Source organism: Nerophis ophidion, linkage group LG08 (assembly GCF_033978795.1).
Source record: "Nerophis ophidion isolate RoL-2023_Sa linkage group LG08, RoL_Noph_v1.0, whole genome shotgun sequence".
In the NCBI taxonomy this organism is placed as follows: Eukaryota; Metazoa; Chordata; class Actinopteri; order Syngnathiformes; family Syngnathidae; genus Nerophis; species Nerophis ophidion.
The window spans coordinates 5,938,836-5,964,389 of record NC_084618.1 but is presented as its reverse complement, the minus strand read 5'-3'; the positions used below and the strand labels follow the sequence as shown (position 1 = coordinate 5,964,389).

General features: G+C 38.8%; 1 protein-coding gene across 2 annotated transcripts in view; it reads left to right on the top strand.

Annotated features, from left to right (window-relative positions):
- The window catches only part of dock1 (dedicator of cytokinesis 1), a 537,727-nt gene that overhangs the window by 412,570 nt on the left and 99,603 nt on the right, over nucleotides 1-25,554 (top strand). For both annotated transcript variants that reach the window (XM_061907548.1, XM_061907547.1), the window contains exons 30-31: nucleotides 14,496-14,574; nucleotides 21,834-21,934. In XM_061907548.1, coding sequence (XP_061763532.1) covers nucleotides 14,496-14,574; nucleotides 21,834-21,934 — 180 coding nt within the window. The remainder of the gene's footprint in view (nucleotides 1-14,495; nucleotides 14,575-21,833; nucleotides 21,935-25,554) is intronic.

The following is a 25,554-nucleotide window of genomic DNA, read 5'->3' as shown; positions in this document are numbered from 1 at the left end:
TGACTATGAGAACCTTGGAGAGGAGGAAAGCAATGGATGTCGAGCGGGTCTAACATGATACTGTGAAAGTTCAATCCATAATGGATCCAACACAGTCGCGAGAGTCCAGTCCAAAGCGGATCCAACACAGCAGCGAGAGTCCCGTTCACAGCGGAGCCAGCAGGAAACCATCCCAAGCGGAGGCGGATCAGCAGCGCAGAGATGTCCCCAGCCGATACACAGGCAAGCAGTACATGGCCACCGGATCGGACCGGACCCCCTCCACAAGGGAGAGTGGGACATAGAAGAAGAAGAAAAGAAACGGCAGATCAACTGGTCTAAAAAGGGAGTCTATTTAAAGGCCAGAGTATACAAATGAGTTTTAAGGTGAGACTTAAATGCTTCTACTGAGGTGGCATCTCGAACGGTTATCGGGAGGGCATTCCAGAGTACTGGAGCCCGAAATGAAAACGCTCTATAGCCCGCAGACTTTTTTTGGGCTTTGGGAATCACTAATAAGCCGGAGTCCTTTGAACGCAGATTTCTTGCCGGGACTGTGACATGATCCAAATGAGCAACAGGTGAAACCAATGGGTAACAATGGAAACAAAAAGAGGAACTTAAGGAGTCCAAAGGTCAAACAGCACCTGGTATTCCTAGGCAGTCTCCCATCCAAGTACTAACCAGGCCGGACACTGCTTAGCTCCGAGAAGTAACGAGATCGGGGATGCTCAGGGTAGTATGGCCACACAAAATCATGATCAGACTTGACGGCTACATCTGTAAGTGCAAGTTAAAGCTCTACTATGCAAAGCGAAAGCCATTTATCAACAACATCCAGAAACGCCGCCGGCTTCTCTGGGCCCCGACATCATCTAAGACGGACTGATGCAAAGTGGAAAAGTGTTCTGTGGTCTGACGAGTCCACATTTCAAATTGTTTCTGGGAATATTTGACATCGGGTCATCCGGACCAAACGGGAAGCGAACTCTCCAGACTGTTATCGACACAAAGTTGAAAAGCCAGCATGTGTGATGGTATGGGGGTGCATTAGTGCCCAAGGCATGGGTAACTTACACATCTGTGAAGGCACCATAGGTACATACAGGTTTTGGAACAACATATGCTGCCATCTAAGCGCCGTCTTTTTCATGGACGCCCCTGCTTATTTCAGCAAGACAATGCCAAGCCACATTCCAGGCCATGGCAATTTTAATTTATCCTTCCATTCACCGGGTATTGCTTGTTAGATCGTCTGCTAGGTAGCAACATAGAATTAAACTTTCAGGAAATGTGAGAAATGTTATTTTGGGTGTCATCTGGATTGAGGTTTTTTTTTTTTTTAAATATTATTTACTATTCAGAACCAGGGCCTGGCAGAGGTCTGCGTTATAAGTTATGAATATTAGTGTTAGTTATTCTTGGCTGGTTTCAATACATCCCTCACTCAATGTAACTCTTTTTTCTGTATATTTAGATTATGAATCCTTCCTCGAAAAAGCACCAAGTATTATAATATATCACATTTTTAAATGCTGGAGAAAGTAGCGTCAAATTTCTTTGAACTGCCTTTTTCAACCTTTTTTTTTTTTTTTTTTTAGTAGCGCCGTCTCAGTCACAGAGAGGGCAGACTATATTCTATTTTGAGCCCCCTCATTAGGTTTTTCACACTTTAATTAATGGCAGGATGTGCTGTCTCGTCGTTTTTTTCCCCCTCCTTGTTAAACCAATGACAGTACGGGACAAAAGTTTGGACACACCCTCTCATGCAATTTCTTTATTTTCATGACTATTTACATTGTAGAAAGTCACTGAAGGCACTAGAGGTTGAGTTTGGACCAAAATGGATAAAATGGATGATACGGCAGAGGATTGGGAGAATGTCATGTGGTCAGATGAAACCAAAATAGAACTTTTTGGTGTAAACTCAACTCGTCGTGTTTGGAGGAAGAAGAATACTGAGTTGCATCCCAAGAACACCATACCTACTGTGAAGCATGGGGGTGGAAACATCATGCTTTGGGGCTGTTTTTCTGCTAAGGGGACAGGACGATTGATCCGTGTTAAGGAAAGGATGAATGGGGCCATGTATCGTGAGATTTTGAGCCAAAACCTCCTTCCATCAGTGAGAGCTTTGAATGGTTGACCAAATACTTATTTTCCACCATAATTTACAAATAAATTCTTTAAAATTCCTACAATGTGAATTCCTGGATTTTTGTTTCCACATTCTGTCTCTCACAGTTGAAGTGTACCTATGATGAACATTACAGACCTCTGTCATTATTTTAAGTGGGAGAACTTGCACAATCGCTGGCTGACTAAATACTTTTTCGACCCACTGTATATAGAATGCGCCTGCCTAGAATAACTGCCGGGTCAAACTCTTTTCGCAAAATAATTAGCGCATGTTTACCATTACCGCCGGCTCAGGATTAAGGACGGGTCAAACTCGTTTCGCAAAATATTATTTTTATTAGCGCATGTCTAGAATTTCCCCCGGGTCAAACTCGTCACGTCACGAGTGACACTTCCCCTGTCATCATTTTCAAAATGGAGGAGGCTGATTTCAGTCATTTGAAATCACATAAAGGGAAGAAGATTAAGAGCTATTCAGTAGGGTTTAAGGTCCAAGCTATTGAAAATGCTAAAAAGAACAGTAAGCAGCTATGTTTTATTCATATACCGTAGCTGCGTGTGTCAAATATGAGTCAGCAGCCTAAGCAGGGAAGCCCAGACTTCCCTCTCCCCAGCCACTTCGTCTAGCTCTTCCCGGGGGATCCCGAGGCGTTCCCAGGCCAGCCGGGAGACATAGTCTTCCCAACGTGTCCTGGGTCTTCCCCGTGGCCTCCTACCGGTTGGACGTGCCCTAAACACCTCCCTAGGGAGGCGTTCGGGTGGCATCCTGACCAGATGCCCGAACCACCTCATCTGGCTCCTCTCGATGTGGAGGAGCAGCGGCTTTACTTTGAGTTCCTCCCGGATGGCAGAGCTTCTCACCCTATCTCTAAGGGAGAGACCCGAACTCATTTCGGCCGCTTGTACCCGTGATCTTATCCTTTCGGTCATGACTCAAAGCTCATGACCATAGGTGAGGATGGGAACGTAGATCGACCGGTAAATTGAGAGCTTTGCCTTCCGGCTCAGCTCCTTCTTCACCACAACGGATCGGTACAACGTCCGCATTACTGAAGACGCCGCACCGATCCGCCTGTCGATCTCACGATCCACTCTTCCCTCACTCGTGAACAAGACTCCTAGGTACTTGAACTCCTCCACTTGGGGCAGGGTCTCCTCCCCAACCCGGAGATGGCACTCCACCCTTTTCCGGGCGAGAACCATGGACTCGGACTTGGAGGTACTGATTCTCATTCCGGTTGCGAACCGATCCAGTGAGAGCTGAAGATTTCGGCCAGATGAAGCCATCAGGACTACATCATCTGCAAAAAGCAGAGACCTAATCCCGTGGTCACCAAACCGGATCCCCTTAACGCCTTGACTGCGCCTAGAAATTCTGTCCATAAAAGTTATGAACAGAATCGGTGACAAAGGACAGCCTTGGCGGAGTCCAACCCTCACTGGAAACGTGTCCGACTTACTGCCGGCAATGTGGACCAAGCTCTGGCACTGAGCAGGAATTTAGGGATTTTACCATCTACGGTCCGTAAAATCATCAAATGGTTCAGAGAATCTGGAGAAATCACTGCACGTAAGCGATGATATTACAGACCTTTGATCCCTCAGGCGGTACTGCATCAAAACCGACATCAGTGTGTAAAGGATATCACCACATGGGCTCAGGAACACTTCATAAAACCACTGTCAGTAACTACAGTTGGTCGCTACATCTGTAAGTGCAAGTTAAAACTCTGCTATGCAAAGCAAAACCCATTTATCAACAACACCCAGGAACGCCGCCGGCTTCGCTGGGCCCGAGCTCATCTAAGATGGACTGATGCAAAGTGTAAAAAGTGTTCTGTGGTCTGACGAGTCCACATTTCAAATTATATTTGGAAACTGTGGACGTGGTGTCCTCCGGAACAAAGAAGAAAATAACCCTCCGGATTGTTATACGTGCAAAGTTCAAAAGCCAGCATCTGTGATGGTATGGGGGTGTATTAGTGCCCAAGGCATGGGTAATTTACACATATTTGAAGGCACCATTAATGCTGAATGGTCCATACAGGTTTTGGAGCAACATATGTTGTCATCCAAGCAACGTTATCATGGACGCCCCTGCTTATTTCAGCAAAACAATGCCAAGCCTTGTGTTACAACAGCGTGGCTTCGTAATAAAAGAGTGCGGGTACTTTCCTGGCCCGCCTGCAGTCCAGACCTGTCTCCCATGGAAAATGTGTGGCGCATTATGAAGCGTAAAATACGACAGCGGAGACCCCGGACTGTTGAACGACTGAAGCTCTACATAAAACAAGAATGGGAAAAAATTCCACTTTCAAAGCTTCAACAATTAGTTTCCTCAGTTCCATACAGGTTTTGGAGCAACATATGTTGTCATCCAAGCAACGTTATCATGGACGCCCCTGCTTATTTCAGCAAGACAATGCCAAGCCTTGTGTTACAACAGCGTGGTTTCGTAGTAAAAGAGTGCGGGTACTTTCCTGGCCCGCCTGCAGTCCAGACCTGTCTCCCATGGAAAATGTGTGGCGCATTATGAAGCGTAAAATACAACAGCGGAGACCCCGGACTGTTGAAGGACTGAAGCTCTACATAAAACAAGAATGGGGAAGAATTCCACTTTCAAAGCTTCAACAATTAGTTTCCTCAGTTCCCAAACGTTTATTGAGTGTTGTTAAAAGAAAAGGTGATGTAACAGTGGTGAACATGCCCTTTCCCAACTACTTTGGCACGTGTTGCAGCCATGAAATTCTAAGTGAATTATTATTTGCAAAAAAAATAAAAAATTATGAGTTTGAACATCAAATATGTTGTCTTTGTCGCATATTCAACTGAATATGGGTTGAAAAGGATTTGCAAATCATTGTATTCAGTTTATATTTACATCTAACACAATAGGTAGATTGGCAACACTAAATTGGCCCTAGTGTTTGAATGTGAGTGTGAATGTTGTCTGTCTATCTGTGTTGGCCCTGCGATGAGGTGGTGACTTGTCCAGGGTGTACCCCGCCTTCCGCCCGATTGTAGCTAAGATAGGCGCCAGCGCCCCCCGCGATCCCAAAAAGGGAATAAGCGGTAGAAAATGGATGGATGGACAATCTCCCAACTCATATGGAAACGGGGTTTTTATGCTAGGTTTTTTCCAGCTATTTCAGCTTAGCATAAATTGAGGTAGATTGATTTGCTTTTAATGCACAAAAGGTATCAAAAGCGGCCCTCCGCATCCTTCCAACTTTTTTTTAATGCACGGCACCAAAAGTTTGGACACCCCTGGGTTTCCATTACCCAAAGTGATTTCATGCAAATCACTTCTTAGCGTCTGTTTTCCTATCCCTCCCTAAAAGCTCCAAATTAACCATGTCTTGGATCGAGCCGACTTTTAATGGTTTATCCAGATGTGTTCAAAGACACTTTACCTTTCCAAGTGCCGCTTAAGGTGACTCCCTGGTATGAAAGCAGCAGCGGGCTCTAATAGCATGAATCCTACATGGCGTCGGAACAGATTTCCGTCCAAGGTCAGCCCCACTTTCCGGTGAGGCGAGGCGACAGCTGAGGCGTTACAGTAAGAGACTCCCAGACCGAGGGCGAGGGCTTCCCGGGATTCTCCTCAACGAGCAGAAAGGTCTCCCTCCTGCTGCAAATGTCACTTTGTCCGGCGTTACATCTTAATGCCGTTTTATTGGCCGATTGTGAATCCCTGAAGCACTTCTTACTAGTGGCAGTTCACCTCGCTATCCGTCATTCCTTCACATTCTCCATTGTATGATGGTTCCTTCACTAAAAACAAGCCTTGCTACACAAAACGACCAAAAGGATCCAAAAACCCTAGTCAAAGATCCTTAATATGACAGAAGCACTGCTGTTTCTAAAGTCCTACTGCAAAAACACGGGTCAAAGATCCTCTATATGACAGAAGCAATGCTGTTTCTGAAGTCATACTGCAAAAACACGAGTCAAAGATCCTAATATGACAGGAGCACTGCTGTTTTTAAAGTTTTACTGCAAACAACCAGTCAAAGATCGTCTATATGACAGGAGCACTGCTGTTTCTGAAGTCCTACTGCAAAAACCCTAGACAAAGATCCTAATATGACAGGAGCACTGCTGTTTTTAAAGTTTTACTGCAAACAACCTAGTCAAAGATCCTCTATAGGACAGGAGCACTGCTGTTTCTAAAGTCATACTGCAAAAAACTAGTCAAAGATCCTCTATTTGACAGGAGCACTGCTGTTTCTGAAGTCCTACTGCAAAAACCCTAGACAAAGATCCTAATATGACAGGAGCACTGCTGTTTTTAAAGTTTTACTGCAAACAACCTAGTCAAAGATCCTCTATAGGACAGGAGCACTGCTGTTTCTAAAGTCATACTGCAAAAAACTAGTCAAAGATCCTCTATTTGACAGGAGCACTGCTGTTTTTAAAGTCTTAGTGCAAAAAAAACTAGTCAAAGATCCTCTATTTGACGGGAGCACTGCTGTTTCTAAAGTCCTACTGCAAAAAACTTGTCAAAGATCCTCTATTTGACAGAGCACTGTTTTTTCTAAAGTCCTACTGCAAAAACACGGGTCAAAGATCCTCTATATGACAGAAGCAATGCTGTTTCTGAAGTCATACTGCAAAAACCCTAGTCAAAGATCCTAATATGACAGGAGCACTGCTGTTTTTAAAGTTTTACTGCAAACAACCTAGTCAAAGATCCTCTATAGGACAGGAGCACTGCTGTTTCTAAAGTCATACTGCAAAAAACTAGTCAAAGATCCTCTATTTGACAGGAGCACTGCTGTTTCTAAAGTCTTACTGCAAAAACACGAGTCAAAGATCCTCTATTTGACAGGAGCACTGCTGTTTTTAAAGTCTTACTGCAGAAAAACTAGTCAAAGATCCTCTATTTGACAGGAGCACTGTTTTTTCTACAGTCCAACTGCAAAAACACGAGTCAAAGATCCTCTATGTGACAGAAGAACTGCTGTTTCTGAAGTCCTACTGCAAAAACACGTGTCAAAGATCCTCTATATGACAGGAGCACTGCTGTTTTTAAAGTTACACTGCAAACACCCTTGTCAAAGATCCTCTATATGACAGGAGCACTGCTGTTTCTAAAGTCATACTGTAAAAACCGTAGTCAAATATCCTCTTATTTGACAGGAGCACTGCTGTTTCGAAAGTCCTACTGCAAAAAACTAGTCAAAGATCCTCTATTTGACAGGAGCACTGCTGTTTCGAAAGTCTTACTGCAAAAACACGAGTCAAAGATCCTCTATATTACAGAAGCACTGCTGTTTCTGAAGTCTTACTGCAAAAACACGAGTCAAAGATCCTCTATATGACAGAAGCAGTGGTGTTTCTGAAGTCATACTGCAAAGATCCTCTATTTGACAGGAGCACTGCTGTTTCTAAAGTCTTACTGCCATAACACTAGTCAAAGATCTTCTATTTGACAGGAGCACTGGTGTTTTTAAAGTTATACTGTAAAAACCCTAGTCAAAGATCCTATATTTGACGGGAGCACTGCTGTTTCTAAAGTCCTACTGCAAAAACACTAGTCAAAGATCCTCTATATGACAGGAGCACTGGTGTTTTTAAAGTTGTACTGTAAAAACCCTAGTCAAAGATCCTCTATTTGACGGGAGCACTGCTGTTTTTAAAGTCTTACTGCAGAAAAACTAGTCAAAGATCCTCTATTTGACAGGAGCACTGTTTTTCTACAGTCCAACTGCAAAAACACGAGTCAAAGATCCTCTATGTGACAGAAGAACTGTTGTTTCTGAAGTCCTACTGCAAAAACATGTGTCAAAGATCCTCTATATGACAGGAGCACTGCTGTTTTTCAAGTTACACTGCAAACACCCTTGTCAAAGATCCTCTATATGACAGGAGCACTGCTGTTTCTAAAGTCATACTGTAAAAACCGTAGTCAAATATCCTCTTATTTGACAGGAGCACTGCTGTTTCGGAAGTCCTACTGCAAAAAACTAGTCAAAGATCCTCTATTTGACAGGAGCACTGCTGTTTTTAAAGTCTTACTGCAAAAAAACTAGTCAAAGTTCCTCTATTTGACAGGAGCACTGCTGTTTTTAAAGTCTAAATGCAAAAAAACTTGTCAAAGATCCTCTATTTGACAGGAGCACTGTTTTTTCTAAAGTCCTACTGCAAAAACACGAGTCAAAGATCCTCTATATGACAGAAGAACTGCTGTTTCTGAAGTCCTACTGCAAAAAACTAGTCAAAGATCCTCCATGTGACAGAAGCACTGCTGTTTTTAAAGTGTTACTGCAAAAGCACTAGTCAAAGATCCTCTATATGACAGGAGCACTGCTGTTTTTAAAGTCCTACTGCAAAAAACTAGTCAAAGATCCTCTATTTGACAGGAGCACTGCTGTTTTTAAAGTCTTACTGCAATAAAACTAGGCAAAGTTCCTCTATTTGACAGGAGCACTGCTGTTTTTAAAGTCTTACTGCAAAAAAACTAGTCAAAGATCCTCTATTTGACAGGAGCACTGCTGTTTCTGAAGTCCTACTGCAAAAACCCTAGACAAAGATCCTAATATGACAGGAGCACTGCTGTTTTTAAAGTTTTACTGCAAACAACCTAGTCAAAGATCCTCTATAGGACAGGAGCACTGCTGTTTCTAAAGTCATACTGCAAAAAACTAGTCAAAGATCCTCTATTTGACAGGAGCACTGCTGTTTCTAAAGTCTTACTGCAAAAACACGAGTCAAAGATCCTCTATTTGACAGGAGCACTGCTGTTTTTAAAGTCTTACTGCAGAAAAACTAGTCAAAGATCCTCTATTTGACAGGAGCACTGTTTTTTCTACAGTCCAACTGCAAAAACACGAGTCAAAGATCCTCTATGTGACAGAAGAACTGCTGTTTCTGAAGTCCTACTGCAAAAACACGTGTCAAAGATCCTCTATATGACAGGAGCACTGCTGTTTTTAAAGTTACACTGCAAACACCCTTGTCAAAGATCCTCTATATGACAGGAGCACTGCTGTTTCTAAAGTCATACTGTAAAAACCGTAGTCAAATATCCTCTTATTTGACAGGAGCACTGCTGTTTCGAAAGTCCTACTGCAAAAAACTAGTCAAAGATCCTCTATTTGACAGGAGCACTGCTGTTTCGAAAGTCTTACTGCAAAAACACGAGTCAAAGATCCTCTATATTACAGAAGCACTGCTGTTTCTGAAGTCTTACTGCAAAAACACGAGTCAAAGATCCTCTATATGACAGAAGCAGTGGTGTTTCTGAAGTCATACTGCAAAGATCCTCCATTTGACAGGAGCACTGCTGTTTCTAAAGTCTTACTGCCATAACACTAGTCAAAGATCTTCTATTTGACAGGAGCACTGGTGTTTTTAAAGTTATACTGTAAAAACCCTAGTCAAAGATCCTCTATTTGACGGGAGCACTGCTGTTTCTAAAGTCCTACTGCAAAAACACTAGTCAAAGATCCTCTATATGACAGGAGCACTGGTGTTTTTAAAGTTGTACTGTAAAAACCCTAGTCAAAGATCCTCTATTTGACGGGAGCACTGCTGTTTTTAAAGTCTTACTGCAGAAAAACTAGTCAAAGATCCTCTATTTGACAGGAGCACTGTTTTTCTACAGTCCAACTGCAAAAACACGAGTCAAAGATCCTCTATGTGACAGAAGAACTGCTGTTTCTGAAGTCCTACTGCAAAAACATGTGTCAAAGATCCTCTATATGACAGGAGCACTGCTGTTTTTCAAGTTACACTGCAAACACCCTTGTCAAAGATCCTCTATATGACAGGAGCACTGCTGTTTCTAAAGTCATACTGTAAAAACCGTAGTCAAATATCCTCTTATTTGACAGGAGCACTGCTGTTTCGGAAGTCCTACTGCAAAAAACTAGTCAAAGATCCTCTATTTGACAGGAGCACTGCTGTTTTTAAAGTCTTACTGCAAAAAAACTAGTCAAAGTTCCTCTATTTGACAGGAGCACTGCTGTTTTTAAAGTCTAAATGCAAAAAAACTTGTCAAAGATCCTCTATTTGACAGGAGCACTGTTTTTTCTAAAGTCCTACTGCAAAAACACGAGTCAAAGATCCTCTATATGACAGAAGAACTGCTGTTTCTGAAGTCCTACTGCAAAAAACTAGTCAAAGATCCTCCATGTGACAGAAGCACTGCTGTTTTTAAAGTGTTACTGCAAAAGCACTAGTCAAAGATCCTCTATATGACAGGAGCACTGCTGTTTTTAAAGTCCTACTGCAAAAAACTAGTCAAAGATCCTCTATTTGACAGGAGCACTGCTGTTTTTAAAGTCTTACTGCAATAAAACTAGGCAAAGTTCCTCTATTTGACAGGAGCACTGCTGTTTTTAAAGTCTTACTGCAAAAAAACTAGTCAAAGATCCTCTATTTGACAGGAGCACTGCTGTTTCTGAAGTCCTACTGCAAAAACCCTAGACAAAGATCCTAATATGACAGGAGCACTGCTGTTTTTAAAGTTTTACTGCAAACAACCTAGTCAAAGATCCTCTATAGGACAGGAGCACTGCTGTTTCTAAAGTCATACTGCAAAAAACTAGTCAAAGATCCTCTATTTGACAGGAGCACTGCTGTTTCTAAAGTCTTACTGCAAAAACACGAGTCAAAGATCCTCTATTTGACAGGAGCACTGTTTTTTCTACAGTCCAACTGCAAAAACACGAGTCAAAGATCCTCTATGTGACAGAAGAACTGCTGTTTCTGAAGTCCTACTGCAAAAACACGTGTCAAAGATCCTCTATATGACAGGAGCACTGCTGTTTCTAATAAAACCAACAATGACAGTACGTGACGACCACGGGGGTGGACCGGTACTTTTTAGAGGCGGTATAGTACCGAGTATGATTCATCAGTATTGCGGTACTAGACCAACACTAGTATACATTTCAGTTCAACTTCAGCATTCACACACAATTCCTGATGGAATCACCTCATCTATCCTCCTCTTTTCACCCGATTCAAACCATTCCGACTTGAAACTGTTGAGCCTATTTGGGAATCGCGGGATTTCCCTTGCCAAATTCCAAAAATTGCCAGAATTCTAGGTTTTCCGGGACATTTTCCCCGCATTTATGCTGTTCGTCTTCTTTTTCTTCTTCTTCTTCTTCTTCTTCTTCTTCTTCTTCTTCTTCTTCTTCTTCTTCTTCTTCAACGGTTCCGACTTGAAACTGTTGAGCCTATTCGGGAATCACGGGCTTTCCCTTGACAAATTCCAAAAATTGTCAGAATTCCAAGTTTTCCGGTCTTCTTCTTCTTCTTCTTCTTCTTCTTCTTCTTCTTCTAACACTTTTTTTCTTTTTCTTTTCCTTCTTCTTCTTTTGCTTCTTCAACCGTTCCGATTTCAAACTGTTGAGCCTATTCGGGAATCGCGGACATTCCCTTGACAAATTCCGAAAATTGCCAGAATTCTAGGTTTTCCAAGACATTTTTCCTGAATTTATGCTGTTCTTCTTCTTCTTCTTTTTCTTCTTCTTCTTCTTTTTCTTCTTCAACCGTTCCGACTTGAAACTGTTGAGCCTATTCGGGAATTGCGGGCTTTCCCTTGACAAATTCCAAAAATTGCCAGAATTCCAGGTTTTCCGGTGTTCTTCTTCTTTTTCTTCTTCTTCCTCTTTTTTTTTTCCTTCTTCTTTTTCTTCTTCTTCTGCTTCTTTAACCGTTCCGACTTCAAACTGTTGAGCCTATTCGGGAATCGCAGACTTTCCCTTAACAAATTCCAAAAATTGCCAGAATTCCAGGTTTTCCGGGACATTTTTCCCACATTTATGCTCTTCTTCTTCTTCTTTTTCTTCTTCTTCAACCATTCCGATTTCAAACTGTTGAGCCTATTCGGGAATCGCGGGCTTTCCCTTGACAAATTCCAAAAATTGACAGAATTCCAGGTTTTCCGGTCTGCTTCTTCTTCTTATTATTATTATTATTATTTTTATTATTATTTTCTTTTTCTTCTTCTTCTTCTTCTGCTTCTTCAACCGTTCCGATTTCAAACTGTTGAGCCTATTCGGGAATCGCGGGCTTTCCCTTGACAAATTCCAAAAATTGCCAGAATTCCAGGTTTTCCGGTCTTCTTATTATTATTAGTATTATTATTTTATTTTTCTTCTTCTTCTTCTTCTTCTTCTTCTTCTTCTTCTTCTTCTTCTTCTTCTTCTGCTTCTTCAACTGTTCCAATTTCAAACTGTTGAGCCTATTCAGGAAACGCGGGCTTTCCCTTGACAAATTCCAAAAATTGCCAGAATTCCAGGTTTTCCGGTACGTTTTTCCTGCATTTATGCTGTTCTTCTTCTTCTTCTTCTTCTTCTTCTTCAACCGTTCCGACTTGAAACTGTTGAGCCTATTCAGGAATCGCGGGCTTTCCCTTGACAAATTCCAAAAATTGCCAGAATTCCAGGTTTTCCGGTACGTTTTTCCCGCATTTATGCTGTTCTTCTTCTTCTTCTGCTTCTTCTTCTTCTTCTTCTTCTTCTTCTTCTTCTTCAACCGTTCCGACTTGAAACTGTTGAGCCTATTCGAGAATCGCGGGCTTTCCCTTGACAAATTCCAAAAATTGCCAGAATTCTAGGTTTTCCGGTTTTCTTCTTCTTCTTCTTTTCTTCTTCTTCTTCTTCTTCTTCTTCTTCTTCTGCTTCTTCAACCGTTCCGATTTCAAACTGGTGAGCCTATTCGGGAACCGGGCTTTCCCTTGACAAATTCCAAAAATTGCCAGAATTCCAGTTTTTCCGGTCTTCTTCTTATTATTATTATTATTATTATTATTATTATTATTTTCTTTTTCTTCTTCTTTTTCTTCTTCTTCTTCTTCTTCTTCTTCTTCTTCTTCTTCTGCTTCTTCAACCGTTCCGATTTCAAACTGTTGAGCCTATTCGGGAATCGTGGGCTTTCCCTTGACAAATTCCAAAAATTGCCAGAATTCCAGTTTTTCCGGTCTTATTATTATTATTATTATTATTATTTTCTTTTTCTTCTTCTTCTTCTTCTTCTTCTTCTTCTGCTTCTTCAACCGTTGCGATTTCAAACTGTTGAGCCTATTCGGGAATCGCGGACTTTCCCTTGACAAATTCCAAAAATTGCCAGAATTCCAGGTTTTCCGGTCTTATTATTATTATTATTATTTTCTTTTTCTTCTTCTTCTGCTTCTTCTTCTTCTTCTGCTTCTTCAACAGTTCCGATTTCAAACTGTTGAGCCTATTCGGGAATCGCGGGCTTTCCCTTGACAAATTCCAAAAACTGCCAGAATTCCAGGTTTTCCGGTCTTATTATTATTATTATTATTATTATTATTTTTATTTTATTTTTCTTCTTCTTCTTCTTCTGCTTCTTCAACCGTTCCGATTTCAAACTGCTGAGCCTATTCGGGAATCGCGGGCTTTCCCTTGACAAATTCCACAAATTGCCAGAATTCTAGTTTTTCTTATTATTATTATTATTATTTTATTTTTCTTCTTTTTCTTCTTCTTCTTCTTCTTCTTCTTCTGCTTCTTCAACCGTTCAGATTTCAAACTGTTGAGCCTATTCGGGAATCGCGGGCTTTCCCTTGACAAATTCCAAAAATTGCCAGAATTCCAGGTTTTCCGGTCTGCTTCTTGTTCTTCTTCTTCTTCTTATTATTATTATTATTATTATTATTATTTTCTTTTTCTTCTTCTTCTTCTTCTTCTGCTTCTTCAACCGTTCCGATTTCAAACTATTGAGCCTATTCGGGAATCGCGGGCTTTCCCTTGACAAATTCCAAAAATTGCCAGAATTCCTGTTTTTCCGGTCTTCTTCTTCTTATTATTATTAGTATTATTTTATTTTTCTTCTTCTTCTTCTTCTTCTGCTTCTTCAACCGTTGCGATTTCAAACTGTTGAGCCTATTCGGGAATCGCGGACTTTCCCTTGACAAATTCCAAAAATTGCCAGAATTCCAGGTTTTCCGGGACATTTTCCCCGCATTTATGCCTTGCGGAGGCCAGAGACAACTTTGAAATCAAACGCCCAAAAGGAGCTGGATGGCTTCCATTCCTGTGAGTGATCTTTATTGCACTGCAACAAACAAGCGGGCAAACACAGCTGGTTAGCATGTATCATTTCAGTGCCGCTAATTGCCAACTCCACTGTTCCTACAGCAAGTATTTGCTCAGCGGGCTGCAACATTAGCTTTTATTCCTGCGCTCGCCACGCTGGCTTTTACAAGGTGTGTGTGTGTTAATAGCTGCGGGCTGTGTGTTTTTCTCAAAAAGTGACCTTTGATGCCGCGGAAAAAAAGGGAATAAAAAAAGTAAAAATCCAATAATAAGTTGCTTTTTTTTTTTTTTTTTTTTTCATTTTAAATCTTTGAAGGTGCGCAAACTTATCAGATGTGCCTCCTCTTATCTGTGCAGGGTCTTCCTGCGGGCCATTAATCAGTATGCGGCCGTGCTGAACAAGAAATTTCTGGATCAAACCAACTTTGAGCTGCAGGTAAGAGATGAACTTGTGTTTGCTTTTTATTTCCCGCTCTTTGTCCAGTCCGCCACCAAGCTTGTGGGGGGAGGGGGGTTAGAATTATTCGCTCCAGTTAGGACCCGGACCAAAAGGTCGGAGAATGCTGCAAAGAATACAGAACGCTTCAGGGACACTACATTAGGTACATCTGCTCTATCCACATACAAGGGATGCATCACGTTTGTGCCAATAATAATAATTATTATTGATTATTGTGTGAATGCTCCAAAACAGTGGTCCACAACCACCTCGATTGGTACCAGGCCGCAGAATAATTTATTATTTATTTATTTTATTTATTTTTAATTAAATTAACATAAAAACACAAGATACACTTACATTAGTGCACCAACCCAAACAACCTCCCTTTTTTTTCATTTTTAAAAAAAATCCCTTTTTCATGACAAAAAATAAATAAAATAAAAATAAACCCAACACCAACCATTTCAACTTTTTTTTAACCATTTAAAAAAAAAAAAAAAATTCCCACTTTTCCCAAAATTGCCAATTTTTGGGGAAATTCCTATTAAACTCAATGGGACATTCTTCAAAGTTTCACAACACCAGCATTTTTCATTGATTCAAACTGTTTCAACTTCAAAATAATCAGCCTGAATTCCAATAATTCCCAGATTTCCCACAATTCCAGGTTTTTCGGGACATTTTCCCCCCATTCAGTATGAATTGGCCATTTTTTTCAAACTTCCACCATTTCCACATTTTTCAACCAATTCAAACACATTCCACTTTCCAGAAAATTCAAAATTTCCCTTTAAAAAAAAATGCCAGGCCTTCCCAGAATTCCTGGTTTTCCAAAGCCCTATTTTCAGCATTTTTTTTGTCGACTGCTCAACTATTCAGACCTCTCAAGTTTGTTTGTTTTTTTACAATTTAAAAAAAAAATTCCCGCTTTGCCCAAAATTCCTAATTTTTGGGGAAATTCCTATTAAAATCAATGGAACATTCTTCAAAGTTTCACAACCCCCACATTTTTCATCTGATTCAAAATGTTCCAACTTCAAAATATTCAGCCTGAATTCCAAAAATTCCCAGAATTCCAGGTTTTCCGGGACATTTTCCCCCCATTCAGTATGAATTGGCCATTTTTTCAAACTTCCACCATTTCCACATTTTTCAACCAATTCTAACACATTCCAAAAAATTCAAAATTTCCCTTTTTCCAAGTTAAAAAAAGTCCAGGACTTTCCAGAATTTTTGGTTTTCCAAAGCCCTATTTTCAGCATTTTTTTCTGTCGACTGCTCAACTATTCAGACCTCTCAAGTTTGTTTGTTTTTTTACAATTTAAAAAAAAATTCCCGCTTTGCCCAAAATTCCTAATTTTTGGGGAAATTCCTATTAAAATCAATGGAACATTCTTCAAAGTTTCACAACCCCCACATTTTTCATCTGATTCAAAATGTTCCAACTTCAAAATATTCAGCCTGAATTCCAATAATTCCCAGATTTCCAAGTTTTCGGGGACATTTTCCCCCCATTCAAAATGAATTGGCCATTTTTTTTTCAAACTTCCACCATTTCCACATTTTTCAACCAACTCAAACTTCCCTTTTTTCAAGTTAAAAAAAATTCCAGGATTTTCCAAAGCCCTATTTTCCCCCTTTTTTTCTGGCGACTACTCCTCCCACTTTTTTCAACCGTTCCACCGTCAAATCATTCATCTTAGTCAGTAAATATGTTTTTTGAACTGGAAAAATTTCCAGTTTTCCCGAAATTCCAGGAAGTCCATTTCTCAATTGAACATGTTACTACTTCGATATTTGTCGACCGATTTGAAAAATTCCACCACCAACTATTTCAACTTATTCAAACCTCAAGTTTGTTTGTTTGTTTTACCTTTTTTTTTTTTAATTCCTGCTTTTCCCGAAATTCCCAATTTTGGGGGAAATTCCTTTTGAAATAAATGGAAAACCATCTAGTTTTTCGTCTTCTTCTTTTTCTTCTTCTTCTACTTCTACTTGTACTTCTTCTTCTACTACTACTACTATTATTCGGGAATCGCAGGCACATTCCAAAAATTCCCAGAATTCCCTGTTTTCCGGGACATTTTCCCCCTATTCAAAATGAATTGGCCATTTTTTCAAACTTCCACCATTTCCACATTTTTCAACCAATTCAAACACATTCCACTTGCCAGAAAATTCAAAAATTCCAGGACTTTCCAGACTTTTTGGTTTTCCAAAGCCCTATTTTCACCATTTTTTTCTGTCGACTGCTCACTTATTCAGACCTCTCAAATTTTTTGGTTTTTCACAATTCTTTTTTTTAAATTCCCGCTTTGCCCAAAATTGCCAATTTTGGGGGAAATTCCTATTAAAATCAATGGGACATTCTTCAAAGTTTCACAACGCCAACATTTTTTCATTGATTCAAACGATTTCAACTTCAAAATATTCAGCCTGAATTCCAAAAATTCCCAGAATTCCAGGTTTTCCGGGACATTTTCCCCCCATTCAAAATGAATTGGCCATTTTTTTCAAACTTCCACCATTTCCACATTTTTCAACCAATTCAAACACATTCCACTTTCCAGAAAATTCAAACTGTCCCTTTTTCCAAGTTAAAAAAATTCCAGGATTTTTGGTTTTCCAAAGCCCTATTTTCACCATTTTTTTCTGTCGACTGCTCAACTATTCAGACCTCTCAAGTTTGTTTTTCACAATTAAAAAAAAAAAATTCCCGCTTTGCCCAAAATTGCCAATTTTGGGGGGAAATTCCTATTAAAATCAATGGGACATTCTTCAAAGTTTCACAACACCAACATTTTTCATCTGATTCAAACTGTTTCAACTTCAAAATATTCAGCCTGAATTCCAATAATTCCCAGATTTCCAAGTTTTCGGGGACATTTTCCCCCCATTCAAAATGAATTGGCCATTTTTTTTTCAAACTTCCACCATTTCCACATTTTTCAACCAATTCAAACTTCCCTTTTTTCAAGTTAAAAAAAATTCCAGGATTTTCCAAAGCCCTATTTTCCCCCTTTTTTTCTGACGACTACTCCTCCCACTTTTTTCAACCGTTCCACCGTCAAATCATTCATCTTAGTCAGTAAATATGTTTTTTGAACTGGAAAAATTTCCAGTTTTCCCGAAATTCCAGGAAGTCCATTTCTCAATTGAACATGTTACTACTTCGATGTTTGTCGACCGATTCGAAAAATTCCAACACCAACTCTTTCAACTTATTCAAACCTCAAGTTTGTTTGTTTTTTTTACCTTTTTTTTTTAAATTCCGGCTTTTCCCGAAATTCCCAATTTTTGGGGAAATTCCTTTTGAAATAAATGGAAAACCATCCAGTTCTTAGTCTTCTTATTTTTCTTCTTCTTCTACTTCTACTTGTACTTCTTCTTCTTCTACTACTACTATTATTCGGGAATCGCAGGCACATTCCAAAAATGTCCAGAATTCCCTGTTTTCTGGGACATTTTCCCCCCATTCAAAATGAATTGGCCATTTTTTTAAACTTTCACCATTTCCACATTTTTCAACCAATTCAAACACATTCCACTGTCCAGAAAATTCAAAAATTCCAGGACTTTCCAGACTTTTTGGTTTTCCAAAGCCCTATTTTCACCATTTTTTTCTATCGACTGCTCACTTATTCAGACCTCTCAAATTTTTTGGTTTTTCACAATTATTTTTTTTAAATTCCCGCTTTGCCCAAAATTGCCAATTTTGGGGGGAAATTCCTATTAAAATTGATGGGACATTCTTCAAAGTTTCACAACCCCCACATTTTTCATCTGATTCAAAATGTTCCAACTTCAAAATAGTCAGCCTGAATTCCAAAAATTCCCAGAATTCCAGGTTTTCTAGGACATTTTCCCCCCATTCAATATGAATTGGCCATTTTTTCAAACTTCCACCATTTCCACATTTTTCAACCAATTCAAACACATTCCACTTTCCAGAAAATTCAAAATTTCCTTTTTACCAAGTTAAAAAAAATTCCAGGACTTTCCAGAAGTTTTGGTTTTCCAAAGCCCTATTTTCACAATTTTTTTCTGTCGACTGCTCACTTATTCAGACCTCTCAAGTTTGTTTGTTTTTCACAATCATTTTTTTTTAAATTCCCGCTTTGCCCAAAATGACCAATTTTGGGGGAAATTTCTATTAAAATCAATGAGACATTCTTCAAAGTTTCACAACACCCACATTTTTCATCTGATTCAAAATGTTCCAACTTCAAAATATTCAGCCTGAATTCCAAAAATTCCCAGAATTCCAGGTTTTCCGGGACATTTTTCCCCCATTCAAAATGAATTGGCCATTTTTTCAAACTTCCACCATTTCCACATTTTTCAACCAATTCAAACACATTCCACTTTCCAGAAAATTCAAAATTTCCCTTTTTCCAAGTTAAAAAAAATCCAGGCCTTCCCAAAATTCCTGGTTTTCCAAAGCCCTATTTTCACCTTTTTTTCTGTCGTCTGCTCAACTATTCAGACCTCTGAAGTTTGTTTGTTTTCTTACTATTTAAAAAAAAATCCCGCTTTGCCCAAAATTCCCAATTTTTTGGGAAATTCCTATTAAAATCAATGGAACATTCTTCAAAGTTTCACAACCCCCACATTTTTCATCTGATTCAAAATGTTCCAACTTCAAAATATTCAGCCTGAATTCCAAAAATTCCCAGAAATCCAGGTTTTCCGGGACATATTCCCCCATTCAAAATGAATTGGCCATTTTTTTTTCAAACTTCCACCATTTCCAAATTTTTCAACCAATTCTAACACATTCCAGAAAATTCAAAATTTCCCTTTTTCCAAGTTAAAAAATTCCAGGACTTTCCAGAATTTTTGGTTTTCCAAAGCCCTATTTTCAGCATTTTTTTCTGTCGACTGCTCAACTATTCAGACCTCTCAAGTTTGTTTGTTTTTTTACAATTTAAAAAAAAATTCCCGCTTTGCCCAAAATTCCTAATTTTGGGGGAAATTCCTATTAAAATCAATGGGACATTCTTCAAAGTTTCACAACCCCCACATTTTTCATCTGATTCAAAATGTTCCAACTTCAAAATATTCAGCCTGAATTCCAAAAATTCCCAGAAATCCAGGTTTTCGGGGACATTTTCCCCCCATTCAAAATGAATTGGCCATTTTTTTCAAACTTCCACCATTTCCACATTTTTCAACCAATTCAAACACATTCCAACTTTCCAGAAAATTCAAACTTCCCTTTTTTCAAGTTAAAAAAATTCCAGGATTTTCCAAAGCCCTATTTTCCCCCTTTTTTTCCGACGACTACTCCTCCCACATTTTTCAACCGTTCCACCGTCAAATCATTCATCTTAGTCAGTAAATATATTTTTTGAACTGGAAAAATTTCCAGTTTTCCCGAAATTCCAGGAATTCCATTTCTCAATTGAACATGTTACTACTTCGATATTTGTCGACCGATTTGAAAAATTCCAACACCAACTATTTCAACTTATTCAAACCTCAAGTTTGTTTGTTTGTTTTACCTTTTTTTTTTAATTCCTGCTTTTCCCGAAATTCCCAATTTTTGGGGAAATTCCTTTTGAAATAAATGGAAAACCATCCAGTTCTTCGTCTTCTTATTTTTCTTCTTCTTCTACTACTACTACTATTATTCGGGAATCGCAGGCACATTCCAAAAATTTCCAGAATTCCCTGTTTTCTGGGACATTTTCCCCCCATTCAAAATGAATTGGCCATTTTTTTAAACTTTCACCATTTCCACATTTTTCAACCAATTCAAACACATTCCACTGTCCAGAAAATTCAAAAATTCCAGGACTTTCCAGACTTTTTGGTTTTCCAAAGCCCTATTTTCACCATTTTTTTCTGTCGACTGCTCAATTATTCAGACCTCTCAAATTTTTTGGTTTTTCACAATTATTTTTTTTAAATTCCCGCTTTGTCCAAAATTGCCAATTTTGGGGGGAAATTCCTATTAAAATCAATGGAACATTCTTCAAAGTTTCACAACACCAACATTTTTCATTGATTCAAACGATTTCAACTTCAAAATATTCAGCCTGAATTCCAATAATTCCCAGATTTCCAAGTTTTCGGGGACATTTTCCCCCCATTCAAAATGAATTGGCCATTTTTTTCAAACTTCCACCATTTCCACATTTTTCAACCAATTCAAACACATTCCACCTTCCAGAAAATTCAAAATTTCCCTTTTTCCAAGTTAAAAAAAATTCCAGGACTTTCCAGAATTTTTGGTTTCAAACAACACCAACATTTTTCATTGATTCAAACGATTTCAACTTCAAAATATTCAGCCTGAATTCCAATAATTCCCAGATTTCCAGGTTTTCGGGGACATTTTCCCCCCATTCAAAATTAATTCGCCATTTTTTTCAAACTTCCACCATTTCCACATTTTTCAACCAATTCAAACACATTCCACCTTCCAGAAAATTCAAAATTTCCCTTTTTCCAAGTTAAAAAAAATCCAGGCCTTCCCAGAATTCCTGGTTTTCCAAAGCCCTATTTTCACCATTTTTTTCTGTCGACTGCTCACTTATTCAGACCCCGCTTTGCCCAAAATTGCCATTTTTGGGGAAATTCCTATTACAATCAATGGGACATTCTTCAAAGTTTCACAACACCAACATTTTTCATTGATTCAAACTTTTCCAACTTCAAAATATTCAGCCTGAATTCCAATAATTCCCAGATTTCCAAGTTTTCGGGGACATTTTCCCCCCATTCAAAACGAATTGGCCATTTTTTTTTCAAACTTCCACCATTTCCACATTTTTCAACCAATTCAAACTTCCCTTTTTTCAAGTTAAAAAAATTCCAGGATTTTCCAAAGCCCTATTTTCCTCCCACATTTTTCAACCGTCCGACCGTCATATCATTCATCTTAATCATACTTATTACGATACCAAAAATATGTATGCTTAGAAAAATGTATTTTCCTATTGTACTTTATATTATTTTGAATACATATTCTTGAATTGTGCAGGTGTACCTAATAATTGGTGGGTGTTTTCACTGTACTTAAAACCAATTATTAAAAATTCTTGCTCTAATTGCCTCTGAATAAAACACTAAGTAAACAAGAAGTAAACACGTTTTTGTCATTTTTACGGATGTGGAAAAGAGGTACGATTAAGTAAACTTTGCTTCTTCCCACTCCTTTTCGAGCATGACTGCAGAAGACGTACGGCATCTGTAAAGCTCCAAATATGCGAACCGTGCTCATGTGTTGTTGTTTTTTTTATCGTCAGCTGTGGAACAACTACTTCCACCTGGCGGTGGCCTTCCTCACCCAGGAGTCGCTGCAGCTGGAGAACTTTTCCAGCGACAAACGCGCCAAAATATGCCAGAAGTGAGTATTTTGAAGGGGTAATTTTTAACTTCCTGTTGATTTTTGCCGAAGGATGCCAATTATCTAAATGTAGGTCTAAGTGAGACCTACATAGAAGTTTTTGTTTCATGTCTTTCCGGCATTCCTACTGGAAGTTACAAGCAATTTTGTTTGTGTTTTCTTCCTAGGAGCAGTTTTTGCTGTGTTTTATTCCAAAATTGCACTAGAGCGCAATTTTGAGTATTGGGATTTGTTTTTTTCATTAGATCGCAATTTTTGCCAGTCCTGATGTGTGTGCCAAGTTTGGTGAGTTTAGAAGCATTTTAAGGGGCTCAAATTACAGGCAAAAATAGCATTTTTTGCGAAAATTTTGCTTTGAATGGGTTTTAGCAAAATTTTTATTATTTTTGACCTATAAAGTAAAATTATGAACTCTAGTACTAAGTCAGTCCTACATAGAGCGTGGAGTGGGAAAAAATGTTTCATGTTTTTAGTTGTATTACAGAAAATTACGGACTTTATCACAATATTCTCATTTTTTGAGACATGTATTTTTTTTTTGTATATTGTACAGGATTTCTTATTGTTTTTATTGGATAGTAGTCTGTTTATTTCAATTCTTATTTTTTATCTTTATTACTTATGTGATTTATTTTTATTCCATATTTGTTTCCACTACTACACCTTAAGTTGGTGTCCTTTAATCTCGTTACATGCAAATATAATAACAATAAAATCCGTTCTATTCTATTATATTTTACACTGCATTAAACACTCACAGTCCAAAAAAACAATTTTACAAGGTTAAAATATGAATTAAAAGGCATTGAAATGGCATCGACCCTGAAGGGAACGTATTCCCTATGTTCCTTGACTACAGTCTGCACCGGACCGAACAGCAGGACAGGTGTAACAACTATCCCCATATTGTACTTAACGCACCCTTTTTTTAACCAGTAGAATTCTGGTGTTTTGTAATGATGGGAAATAGTAAAACGCTGGGGAAGAAGAGAGGTAAAAAAAAATACAATCTAGACTGGGCTCCTAAGGGGGGCCTAGCGTGGAGTGGGAAAATTTTTTTCATGTTTTTAGTTGCATTACAGAAAATTACGGACTTTATCACAATGTTGTCATTTTTTGAGACATGTATTTTTTTTGTATATTGTACAGGATTTCTTATTGTTTTTATTGGATAGTAATCTGTTTATTTCAATTCTTATTTTTTATCTTTATTACTTATGTGATTTATTTTTATTCCATATTTGTTTCCACTACTACACCTTAAGTTGGAGTCCTTTAATCTCGTTATATGCAAATATAATGACAATAGAGTCTGTTCTATTCTATTATATTATATCTTACACTGCATCAAACACTCACAGTCAAAAAAACAACTTTACAAGGTTAAAATATGAACTAAAAGGCATTGAAATGGCATCAACCCTGAAGGCAACGTATTCCCTATGTTCCTTGACTACAGTCTGCACCGGACCGAACAGCAGCACAGGTGTAACAACTATCCCCATATTGTACTTAACGCACCCTTTTTATTAACCAGTAGAATTCTGGTGTTTTGTAATGATGGGAAAAAGTAAAATGCTGGGGAAAAAGATAGGTAAAAAAATGCAATCTAAACTAGGCTCCTAAGGGGGGCCTAGCGTGGAGTGGGAAAAAATGTTTCATGTTTTTAGTTGCATTACAGAAAATTACGGACTTTATCACAATATTCTCATTTTTTGAGACATGTATTTTTTTTTTGTATATTGTACAGGATTTCTTATTGTTTTTATTGGATGGTAGTCTGTTTATTTCAATTCTTATTTTTTATCTTCATTACTTATGTGATTTATTTTTATTCCATATTTGTTTCCACTACTACACCTTAAGTTGGTGTCCTTTAATCTCGTTATATGCAAATATAATGACAATAAAATCTGTTCTATTCTATTATATCTTACACTGCATTAAACACTCACAGTCAAAAAAAACTATTTTACAAGGTTAAAATATGAATTAAAAGGCATTGAAATGGCATCGACCCTGAAGGCAACGTATTCCCTATGTTCCTTGACTACAGTCTGCACCGGACCGAACAGCAGGACAGGTGTAACAACTATCCCCATATTGTACTTAACGCACCCTTTTTATTAACCAGTAGAATTCTGGTGTTTTGTAATGTTTCCTCTCCAAGATGTTATTACTTGTATGCACTTTTGTGTGTGCGTTTTGACACAATCAACATCATCCGTAGTCACCGCCACACAGCCGTATTCAGATGAAAGACCGGTACTGGTACTTTTCAAATTTGGTATAGTACCAATTTTAATTGAGGAGTACTGGTATACTTTATCAGTACCGGTATACTGAAAAACCCTACAAATCATTAGCTTTGGCTTTGGTGCTTGTTGTTCTTGATGCTCTCACACACATCTTGATTGATTGATTGATTGATTGATTGATTGATTGATAGATACTTTTATTAGTAGATTGCACAGTAAAAGCATTAAAGACGGGCAACCATTTTAGAGACTGCTTTGACATTTAGATAGCTCGTTTGTCTCTCTGCAGCGCTGGTATTATTCGTTTTTGGTGAAATATATTGTTAAACTTACGTCTTTAGGGGCGGCATAGCTCGGTTGATAGAGTGGCCGTGCCAGCAACTTGAGGGTTGCAGGTTCGATTCCCGCTTCCACCATCCTAGTCACTGCAGTTGTGTCCTTGGGCAAGGCACTTTACCCACCTGCTCCCAGTGCCACCCACACTGGTTTAAATGTAACGTAGATATTGGGTTTCACTATGTAAAGCGCTTTGAGTCACGAGAGAAAAGCGCTATATAAATATAATTCACACGTCTTTATCTCCTCTCTGTCATGATCCACTTCTTGGATCATGGCATATTCTGTTTTTTGTTCTGTTTTGCATCACATCCGTTTAGTATTCGACTTCCTTAGTTCCTGGTGGCACTTTCTGTTTTGTTTCCGTTGCCATAGTTACGTATTTGTGTCACCCGCCGTTTGTGTTTCTCGCGCACCTGCTCTGTGATTATCTCCTTATTTAAGACTGCCTTTGTTTGTCATTCGTTCCCGGATTCTCATTTGCCGTTTGATGCAACAGGTGATGTCACTCTTCCCGCATTGTGGTAAAGACTAGTTGATACTTGTTAGCTTCCACGCTATTCCTGCCTTCCACGCTATTCCTGCCTTGTTTATGTCCCTAGCTTACATGCTTGCGCTTTCTGTTTATTTTGTCTTAGTGCCTATGTGCAAGTATTTCTGTTTGTTTTGTCTTAGTGCCTATGTGCAAGTCTTTCTGTTTGTTTTGTCTTAGTGCCTATGTGCAAGTCTTTCTGTTCCTAGTCTGTTTTTATAGTTAAACAGATTATCATTCTTACCTTTCTTGCTGTGTTCCATTCCGCTGCATCCACGAGAGAACGAAACCTCACCACGATGCCAGCAAACCGTCACACTCTCATTATTTTAGACAGCTTTGGAACGAAAGAATCTGGGAAGACGCGACAATAAAATTGCATTCGTGTACAAATAGTGTGGTTTTTCCTTAAGCAAAATTTAAAATGTGATTAATCCAAATTACACAATATCCATCCATTATCTACCGCTTATTCCCTTTTTTGGCGGGGTTGG